This window comes from Arachis ipaensis, chromosome B08 (assembly GCF_000816755.2).
Source record: "Arachis ipaensis cultivar K30076 chromosome B08, Araip1.1, whole genome shotgun sequence".
In the NCBI taxonomy this organism is placed as follows: domain Eukaryota; kingdom Viridiplantae; phylum Streptophyta; class Magnoliopsida; order Fabales; family Fabaceae; genus Arachis; species Arachis ipaensis.
In genome coordinates, this window is record NC_029792.2 from 60,361,066 (window position 1) to 60,372,372 (window position 11,307).

The window sequence follows — 11,307 nt, forward strand, 5'->3', positions numbered from 1 at the left end:
CAAAATCTAAAAAGAATTGCATCTAATATAATATAGATGATTTAATCTGATAATTGTATTAAATAAACAAAAATATACATAAAAAATTTACAATGCATAAAAATATACATCAAAATAGAGTTGAAAGATTAATTTTAATGGACAAAAGTACAATTTAAACCTTACAAACTCACTGATAGCATACATAATATTCTTATTCATTAAAAACAATCTTTCTTATATATTTTGATATTTACAATCTTTCATTCTTTTATAAGTATTTTTGTGTACAACAAACTCTTTTATGTATAGTCTTTTCCATTTATTCTATATATATATATAGGGACGGATCTATGTGTGGCACTTTGGGGCAATTGCCCCCATTGAATTTTTAAAAAATTAATACCAATTATATATGTGTAGAGAATTATTTTCATTATAATAATTTATTTGTCCCCACACTTCAAAAAAAATTATGTGTAAAAAATATTTATATTATTAGATATTAATGTAATAATAAAAATTATTATATTATATAAATTCAAAACAAATATTAATAATAATATTAATATTAATATTTTTTATTATTTTGCTATATTATTTTGCCCCCACTTCTAAAATTTTCTAGATTCGTCACTGTATATACCTAAAACTGGTAAGACACTTTTGCATACATTCAAGAAGGGTTTATTGAGAATCTTTCCCTCTTTAGATTTAACATTAGCCAATTCCTTCAAAGGCATCTGGAATACCTGTCCTTCCACCAAGTTCCTCTTCTCCTGTAATCATTCATCAATAATCTTGGACCATCTAATTATTATATTCATTATTTACTAGCTCAAAGCAATAATAAATATAATAATGTTAGTTATATTACTTTTTTTATTAATTTATTATTAATAATATATTATGTGCCATTTAAAATCAAAATACGCAAAAATAATTAATAACTAAGTAAATAAATAAATGATTCAATTGGAAAACGCACCATCTAATAATTTAATTCAATTGAAATATATTCCGATCAAAGAATGAAAATGACTCTCCTCAAATGACTCACTCCCTATCTTGCTTGGTATGTGTAGGCAAAATTGACAAAGCATAAACCGCGACACCCTTGTAGCGGTTTATGCACGAAACCCAAAACACACATAAACCGTGACACCTCCTACCGCAGATTATGTGATGTTTTTTCCAAATATCTCTGTTGCAGTTTACATAGTTCATGGAAAAATGTATTTCAGTATCTATAAAATGATATAACAATGATATAATATTATAAGGAGAAAACACGTGAAAAAAAGGAACGCCAAAAAGAAGGAGGAGGAGGAACGCAAATAAGAAGGTGAAGAAGAAGAAGCTACGTGCGTAAACGAACATGAGAAGCGCGTGTAATCACGCTCTTTTAATGATAGTGATTTTTGTTAGTATTGAACCTATTTGGATGAACTTGGATAAAAAAAAATATTTAAATGTGTAGCAACCCTGTCTGAAATATTATTTTAAAGTTATACCGATCGAGATAAACTATAATTCTCGAATTTTGTGAATTTCAATAGCAAAAAATCCAAAAAAATTATATTAGAAAAAATCAGATTCTTACATTTGTGTAAAAATATAATCTATTATAAAATGATATAACAATGATATAATATTATAAGATGATAACAATATACTATATTTTGGAAGAAAAAAGAACCATAAAAACATGACATCTCTACCTAATTGGTTTTAGAAAAATCCATTTTCAGTATAAAAATTAATTAATTAAAGAAAAGAGATTGTATCACAAATGCAGCTGACATGGTAAAATATTAAAATGCTTGATATATATCTAATTAAAGTCTATGGTAAGAAGAGATTGATCTCTTTTTTAATATATTATAAATAAATATAAAAGAAGTTGATTTATTTCTATTTTACTGTTTCCAATATTTATGAAGTGACAATCCGAGTCATTTAATGACTTATTTCTAAATAACTATATATAGTGTATATGATAACATTTGATCATTTCCAGCATATAGGCATGATTTTATTAAGTTCACAAAATTAATGCCTTTCAAATAGCTGTATTTAGCACCAACATGTTGCACTATATGATAAGAAGGAAATTTTCAAATCTTGGATATGACAATTGTGATAAGATCTCTTAATTCCAGTCATAATGAGATTAGAACAATAGCTATTATGTATACATAGTACCTTAAAAACAATGAAAATAATAAACTTTTCATATATGGCAGTTAGTCTAGTAAAAGAAAAGATTGGATCAATGATTATGTTGTCACACCCACAATAATAAACTCCCCTATAAAATCAACACATCATAGCCTGATACAAAAATCAATTACTCCAACTCTCCTCTTATATATAATTTGGTTCCTTGAAATTCTCTCTTGACAATTTGACATAGCTATGGCAGATGAGGTGGTTCTACTAGATCGCTGGCCTAGCCCTTATTGCATGAGGGTGAGAATTGCATTGGCGTTGAAAGGTGTGATATGTGAGATCAAAGATGAAGATTTGAGTAATAAGAGCACTCTATTGCTACAAATGAACCCAGTTCATAAGAAGGTTCCGGTTCTCATCCACAATGGAAAACCTATTTGCGAGTCTCTTATTATTGTTGAGTATATTGATCAAGTTTGGAATGAAAAACCTCCCTTGCTTCCTTCTGACCCTTATCAAAGGGCTCATGCTAAGTTTTGGGCTGATTTTTCTGACAAAATGGTATGCCTTTATGTTCTTCAGCTTAAAATTAAAAGTTATTGTTTATTTGAAAGTCAGTGGTGGTCCTTGGTCAACTAGACCTGTTGAGTTGAGGAATAATGTGGGTAACAAAAAAAAAGTTAATTATTGTTTATTTGAAAGGAATTTATATAATAATTCTAAAAACATATATATGATTTTAATTATTCATATAAAAACTAATGTTCAGAACTTATCTTTTCAATCCGTATTAAAAGTAATTATTTTTCGAGTAATGCTATATGTATATTAAAATTAGCTACCAAAATCAGCCATTAGTATAAAATACATGTTGGAATACAAATACATATTGAAAATAAATTAAACCATATATGTATTTATACACAAATATATTGATAGTTGATTTTAGTGTACAAATAACATTTTTGTTATTTTTCTCACTTATTGAGTTATTGATATGTCTTTCTTTTGACATGTCATTTTACGTTATCAATTTTTTTAGGTAATTTATAAATTTAAATGCTCCTTGAGTTTGGAGACACAAGTACGTGCCTTTTGTGAGCTGATTAGTGCCGAACTTACTTAAATTTTTTTTAATAATATATCATGATCATGATATTATCACTACGCAATACTGACGATGTTTAATTATTATATAATTGATTCCAGTATCTAATTACTATATAATACACCTAATCAATAGTTTACAAATTCATTAAGAGTGATATATTGGTAAAGGGATTAAGTATGAACAAGTTTGTTTTCATAACAAAATGGTGGCTATTATATTAACCCAAAAATTATATTTGATTGAGGTTATTAGCATCTTTCTTTCTTTTTCCTTTATCATATATAGTGCTTGTTAATTATAATAATAATATATGACTAGCTTAGTATCTTTTTTCATTGTATCAAATAGATATTGAACAAGTCAATGAGCCTATTGACCTCAAAAAGAGAAGAGCTGGAGGTTGCCACAAAGGAATTCAAAGAAAACCTAAAATTGTTGGAAGAACAACTAGGAGACAAGCATTATTTTGGAGGTGAAGAACTTGGTTTTTTGGATGTAGCACTTCTTCCAATCATAACTGGATTTAAAACTAGGGAGATTTATGGCAAATTCAAGATTGAAGATGAGTTCTCAAAGCTTTTTGCTTGGGCCAATAGGTGCCTTCAAAAAGAGAGTGTTTCCAAGTCAATTCCTGATCAAGAGAAGATGTATGGTTTAATTGTGGAGATGAGAAAGAAGTTTGGAGTTGAGTAGGTTCGATCATTGATCTTTTGGTACTTTATCTTTCAAATAAATTTTGATGAAATAAGAACCTAAATGCTTTCAAGCATTTTAGATATATCATGGATGTGATTGCGAAAAAAAAATCATGATTAAACTTTTTCATATATTAGTTTAAATTTTAAATCAATTATTCAATTACTATTTTTTTTTATATTCAGAATTTTGAAATGGACTAAAAAAAATCATTTGGATTTATGATTTTTGTTCCGGCAAAATATGGTGATCAATCACATGCTTATAAACTATTTAAATGTTGTTGTTATGCAATTTATCATTCACTTATAAAAAACATAATAATTGAAAAATTGCGCATATTAAATAAAAATTAATTATTTTCCGACATACACAAAAGTAAAATAAAGTTACCAAATAAGTTGAACTTATGCCAAAAAAAATCAACACATTTTCCATAATTAGTTTCCTATGCAATATAAGTGAAACAAATTCAAAATGAATTAACTCAATTTTCCGAAGTTCTTCAAGCGAAATGCGAATAGTTGCAATTAACTTTTTTGTATGAAATGCATTTTACTTTTAAAATTAGTTTTAGTATAAAATATATGTTAAAATATTGCGAAATACTATTTGTTGTGCATATTTACAATTTTTTAACCTTTCCATATGTTTGAAAATAATGATATTTTTAATTTAAATAATAAAAAGCTGTATTTTTTAAATCCAAATGATCAATATTCAAATGGTCTCTATGAGCAAAGTTTTAACTATTTAATATCAAACACGTTAGTCAAAGTGATAGAATGTATCTAATTTTCTATACGATAAAATATATTTTTAAAACTTAAAATGAAATTTTATTGTACTGTCACTAGACGGGCGATGTTATATAGAATAACATATTGAACCACAAAAAATAAGTATGAACATAAGTTAAGCATGATAAAAATAAAGATATTAATATAGATAAGTGATTACACACATATGTGTAAAGAGGAGTGGAGCTCTTTAGTAAGAAAGGAGGCAATGTCTCCTAAATTTTAATTTTTCATATAAATTATATACAAATTTTAGTATAACCCTTAATCTTTTTATTTTAGTCTTATTTTATTGTGAAAATATTTTGTTTTTATCTAATATTTCATTTAACTCTGTTCCTGTACGTAGATAAAATAAAGAATAAAGATATAAAAAAAATTAAAATAACACCTTTGTAAAAAAGATAGTAGAGTCTCGTCTCAAGTGGTATGATCACGTGGGTAGAAATAGATTAGCAGAGCACCTAATTAGAAGGATTGATAAGATGAGACAGCAGAAAGTGGTCAGATGACAAACAATAAAAGAATATCTAAAAGATTATATATGAGGTGATCAAAGAAGATCTAGGTGTTAACAATTTCATTGTAGACATGATATATGATAGATCATAACAACATCATTTAATTTATGTAGTTGATCGCACTTGATAATATCAACTAAGAAAATTTTAAGGATAATAGTCAAAATAATTTTTATGGGAAGAAAACCTAAAGTACCATACCCTCAGAAGCCCCAAAAGGAGACCAAGGACGAGCACTGCTCATAGTCCTTGGAAGGCTTTAAGAAGTCGCAAATCAATATTTTTTTTGTTGAGGTTTTGGAGCAATGGTCTCTCTCTACTAGAAGAAACCTCTCCGATGCTGGGAAAGGCGAATTGATGTTGAGGTTACAGAAGGATTACATGATTATCAAAGTCCTTAAACCTCCACTACCCCCTAACAAAGGAGGTACTTCTATGTAGAGTACAATACTAAAGCCTCCTCCCTTGGTGAAAACTCATACAGTTTTTTCAGACATCAAACTTAAGTTTGGTGTTGGGCAGTCACCACCCACCAAGGAGGAAGGTCCCAAAAGGAACATGCATAAGGAATAGAGAAACAATACAATCCCTACCCTAACAAGCAAGGAGAATCAAGCTGATAACAATAAAAGAAAGCTTGTTAGGAGAAATTCAAATTTGAGGAAACTGATCTCCTACTTTTCTCCCTTGGAGTCATTTCTGCTAACCAACTGGAAGAAGAGGAAGAAAGTCAGCAATCGAGTGTCAAGCTAATGAGATTAAAGAAGCGCTTGTTAGGAGGCAACCCAACCATGAGTAAAGTATTTTTGTCCTTATTTCTTCTATTTGTTTTTATTCTAGTTTATTTTAGTTTATTTTTAGAATTCTTCCTTTCTTTTTAATGTTTGTGATCATGTGCAGTACTTAGAACAGAGACAAAGACATTTGGAGATGGACACAGAACACCCTGGATAGATCCTTTTGCTGGCATTGAATGCCAGAAAAGGAGGAAAATGGGTGTTCAACACCCATAGAAGACAAGAAACTGGCGTTGAACGCCAGAGAAGGACCACTCTGGGCGTCCAACACCCCTGACAGGCACAAGTCTAGCATTAAACGCTAGCCGGGGAGCAAGGCTGGGTGTTCAACACCCCAGAAGAACACAAGCCTGGCATTGAACACCAGACAGGGGGGCAGGGAACTCGAAGTTTGGAGCCTCCTCAGCCAGTGGGTCCCATCCTATACCCCACCCACTTCAAATTCAAACATGTCCCATTCATTCTTCCCTCCCATATTTTCTTTTCTTGAGGACAAGCAAACTTTTTAAGTTGGGTATTGCAGAGCGAGCTCTAGGTTTATAATATTATCAATGGCACCAAGAGAAGCTGAATCATCTTCATGGAAGAGTACAGCCTGAGGAACAGTAGCCACCATCACTAAGGTGGTTGAGTTTCATTCTCCTCCTATCTATGTTATTTCTATTTTCATTGCTCTTTAAATTACTGTCTGTTTTATGTTCTAATGCATGATCATATCTAGTCTTTTATTTCCGTTTAGACTTATTGTTCGTGCCTTGTTGTGATCATAAGATATCCATTGTATCCGTCACCATGCTTAAAAGAAATTTTTTTTTCAAGAAATAGTGCATAATTTTTGAGTATATCATGACTTATCTCCAAATATCTTTTTTGTGGTGGCCTTGCATTGATTTTCTGAATGTATGAATTAACTGTGCACATTTGATAGTGAAGTTAAGTGTATTAGCTCTTGAAGAATAGTGAATTTAGAGAAGTATTATTGACTCTCTGAAAAATCAAAAACATTGATTCTTGAAGCAAAAGAAATAGCAGAAAAAAAAAGAAAAGAAAGAAAGAAAAAAAAAAGAAAAAGAAAAAGCAAAACAAAAAGCAAAATAAAAATCCAAAAAGCTCAAAAAAAAAAAGGAGAGCTAGGATCCAAGGCTTTGAGCATCAATGGTTAGGAGGGTCTAAAGAAACAAAATCTTAGCCTAAAAAAGTTCAAATGAGCTGTTTTCTCTAACTATATGCTTGTGGTGTGAAGGTGTCAAGTAAAAATTTTGAGACTGAGTAATAAACCCCATTTGTAGGGTTTATCTTGTATTGATTTTTGGGGATTTTATCAACTTTTACCCACATTTATTCAATGAAATAGCATGGTTTTATAACTTCTCCCTTAATTGTGCTTAAGAGTGAAAACATGCTTTTTAGGACTTAAAATAGCTAAATTTAATTCACCTTGATTCTATTAGATGCCTTGATATATTTGTTAAGTGATTTCAGATTTAGGAGGCAAAGATTGGATTAAGGGAATGAAGAAAAAGCATGTAAAGTTTGAGAACTCATGAAGAAATGATGGAACCAAAAAGCTGTCAAGCCTGACCTCTTCGCACTTAATTGACCATAACTTGAGCTACAGAGGTCCAAATGATGCGGTTCCAGTTGGGTTGGAAAGCTAACATCCGGGGCTTCGAAACGATATAATATTTGCCATAGTTGCATCGCGCATAGGGGCGCGCACGCGCACGGTACGTGGACACGCCTAGAATTCATTCTTGTTGTGATTGACTATACTTTTCTTTTGTGCCTTCCAAGTGTTTGATTAAATGCTTGGAAGAATGTTAAACTAGAATTTTATGTTCTTGGCTTGAGAAGGTAACTTAGGATTTCTTGAGTCACTAGTGTCCAATTGATTGATAGTTGATAGCCATTAACTCTAACCTTCATTAATCCAATTAGTGGAAAGCTAACTCCGGATACTTATAGGTATAATTTCCATCCTAATGCATGTCAACTCAATGGCTATGGTGACCCCTTTTGTGATAATCAACCACCATATGCCTATGAACCTTATCCTCAACATGATGCTCAACCATACTCACAAGCCTCTCCATACCAAGTATCCTCCTATGATCCATATCCACCACATGACCAATCACCTATATCACATCCTTGTGATCATTATGAGCAAGAACCTTTAGAACCACCACAACCCTATCAAGATTACTACCATGAACCACCTCAATACTCACCATCTCCATACCCTTACCAAGAAGAATCACCTTCCTACCATGAACCCTCTCTCCAAAACGATGAACCTTCCTACCCACCCCAAGCCCCAATAGACGATCCTCTCACTTTGTTACTTCAAGGACAAGAAGCTATGAAGCAGGATACACTTGAGTTTGTGACCAATTTGACCAAGGTGGTGCACACTTTAGCCCACCAATGTCTGAATACTCAAGGTGCTTCTATAGCCACATGTGGAACCGCAAAAGAAGAGCAAAGCACGAAGAAGAGATTGGAAACTCCGGTGGGGGATGAGAAATGCCATTTTGTATTGGAGCAACTAGAGGAAGCTATAATCATTGAAGAAAAAGAAGAAGTGGTTGAATATTTAGGAGACGTTAAAAGTCCAAGGGAATGTAGCACCATGGAGCATTCTTCCAAGAAGCTTGATATTGATGTTGAAGAGGGTGCACAACCTCTAAGGCATACCGTCGTTGGAGACTTGGAAGAGGTTTATCAAGAGATGGATTCAATCATGGATGAATTCCTCTCTACAATGGAATCCTCTCCCATTGGACATGGAGTTGAAATTATAGAAGAGTGTGCACAACCTTCCATACCCTTGATTTGCAATGAGAAAGAGAGTGAATCGAAAGAGAGCTACCAAGAGGAAAACGTTGGCATGGTGTATATCGAAATTGAAGAATATGAAGAGGTTGACCAAGAAATGGATTTATTCATCAATGAATTTCTATCCAAAATTTAACCACCTCCTATTAGGCAAGAAATCAAAGTTCTTGAAGACAACACCAAGCTATGTGATAAAAGGGGAAAGGTTGAAATCAAGGAAGCTCACAAAGAGGTGGAAATACACAAAGAAGAGCACAAGGAAGTAGACCTTGCATTGTCTAAGTGTGGGGAGGTCTCCCTTCCCGAGTCACCATCCAACACAACATTCAAGTGGGTAAAATTCTTATCCATAAGCTTTACTTTCTCGCTTGAATATAGTTTGATTGAAACGGATGGACAACTTAGAGCTCTTTGTGGAATTAAAAGCAAGAATGAGTTGTGTAGTGGTTGCGAGTTAGGAATTAGGCTCATTAAGGTCAAAGCTTCAAGGTATAGGAACGATGATTGGAAGAATACCACTTTGCATGGGTCTCGACGGAAGGCTAGGTGTGCTAAAGAGAATTCTATATGTCAACCACCCGGAAAGAAAAAAGTATGAAGATCAAATTGAAGACCGGTGCGAAGATAAGATATGGGACCCCGGATCGAAGAATGAAGACCAACTATGGGGACTCATATCTTGGGTTGAACTTTGCCCAAGCTTGGTGAAGACGGTTGGATATTCTGTCAACCAATTGAGAGGCAAAGACCCTTGGAGATTCAAGGATGAGTACAAACATAAGACACCATGACAATGAGCCCCTCAAAATGTCCAACTTAAGGACTTAAACTAAAAGTGCTAGGTGGGAGACACCCCACCATGGTAACCTCTTTCCTTTCTCTTTTGGTTTTGTATAATAAGTGATTTGAGTTGCCATTGTAGGTAGATTTTCATTTCATATTGATTTGTTTGTAAAGATTGGTTGTTAGTATGTTGTATTCATTAGTAGTAGATGAATAAATCCTAAAATTAAATTGCATTTTTGTGAATTGTTTGATATTTGATTGAATAAAGAAGAGTTTTGGACATTATAGGGAGCTCTTGGGCATTCTTTCTGCTTTTTGGGCAAAAAAAAAAAACGGCCATCGGTGCGCTAGCACGCTGTGCGCGCGCGCGCACATTACACTTCCGCAACTTCTGGTACAAAAACCAGAGAGTTGTGCCAGCATTGTGCTGGGAGCACAAGCTCATCCATATGTTGTAGCTACCATGTAGTAGAGGATCATACTCTTATTGGCATTAGCCCCCGCCTATGTTCTATTTACTTTGATATCTTTGTTGTAGGCTTAATTTTCTTTCTTTTTCTCTCCTTTTAGCCTGGCCACCAAGAAAGGAGGAAACGGAAAAGCTTTTAAATGGGGCAACAAACAAGTCATCTGCACAACCTTTCGAAGAAGCTCATCAATTGTAGCAACCCATTCACCTTGCTCTTCTTTGCATGCACCGAGGACGGTGCAATCTTCAAGTGTGGGGAGGTCATTCGACCGATCTCCATGGGTAACAATTTCCTTTTCAACACCAATTTTTTTTTATTTTTCTTTGTTAGAGTAGCTATTGCATTGCATGATAGGTTGCATGTTAGTTAGAATTTGTACATATTCTTACCACTTCTTTCATATTAGGACTACTTGGTTATGGTGATGATTTCTTTTCCAAAAAAAAAAACTATGTTTTTAGGTCACCCTACCAATTTGAAAATTTTTGTTGAACTTGCTTGAAAGAATTTATTTTAGAACATGGTTTTGAGCTAAGAACACAAGCTTGTGAGATTTGAGCCTAATGGTGTGGTTACATCTTATAACCACTTATTTTCCTTCTTGCGTGTAATTGTTCTCTTTCTATGATTGTAATCTTTGATTTGTTTGAATCTATATGTCCCATTATTCCTTGTATTCATGCATTTATATGATTGAGGCTATCATTTCATTAGTTCACTTATCCAAATAGCCTTACCTTTTACTCTCCTTTGTTAGCCGATTTTGAGCCTACGCTTAACCCACTTGTTCTTATTTTAGCACATTACAAGCCTTAAAGCGGAAAATAATGAATGTCCTTTATTTAGATCTTTGATTGGCTTAGGCTAGTGAGTGTGAGTGTCATCCAAGAGTGGGAAAACTTTGGGACATTGGTTGGGATAAAAGGGTGTTTGTGTTTTGTATTTTTATATTAGGGAATTGGTACATACTCATGTATTGATTAAATGTATAGACCTTATGCATTGATGTTCTTGTGTATAGTTTGAAAGAAAAAGAAAAAAAATGAAAAGAAAAAGAAATAAAAGTGAAAAAAGAAAAAAAGAAAAGAAAAGAAAAAAATGTATATAGAAAAAGAAAGAAAAAAAGAAGAGCAATAA

General features: G+C 32.6%; 1 protein-coding gene across 1 annotated transcript; it reads left to right on the forward strand.

The window, feature by feature from the left end:
• Positions 2,292–4,001, forward strand: LOC107612316 (glutathione S-transferase U25-like). The gene is made up of 2 exons (XM_016314081.2): positions 2,292–2,724; positions 3,623–4,001. Exons 1-2 carry the CDS (start codon positions 2,398–2,400, stop codon positions 3,953–3,955), a joined length of 660 nt encoding a protein of 219 aa, XP_016169567.1. The 5' UTR covers positions 2,292–2,397; the 3' UTR covers positions 3,956–4,001.

Bases quoted from the DNA above. Each gene is read 5' to 3' on its own strand.
- LOC107612316 (XM_016314081.2), top strand. From the start codon at position 2,398: ATGGCAGATGAGGTGGTTCTACTAGATCGCTGGCCTAGCCCTTATTGC. The intron at 2,725-3,622 runs GTTCTTCAGCTT...ATATTGAACAAG, and splicing joins ACAAAATGGTATGCCTTTAT to TCAATGAGCCTATTGACCTC.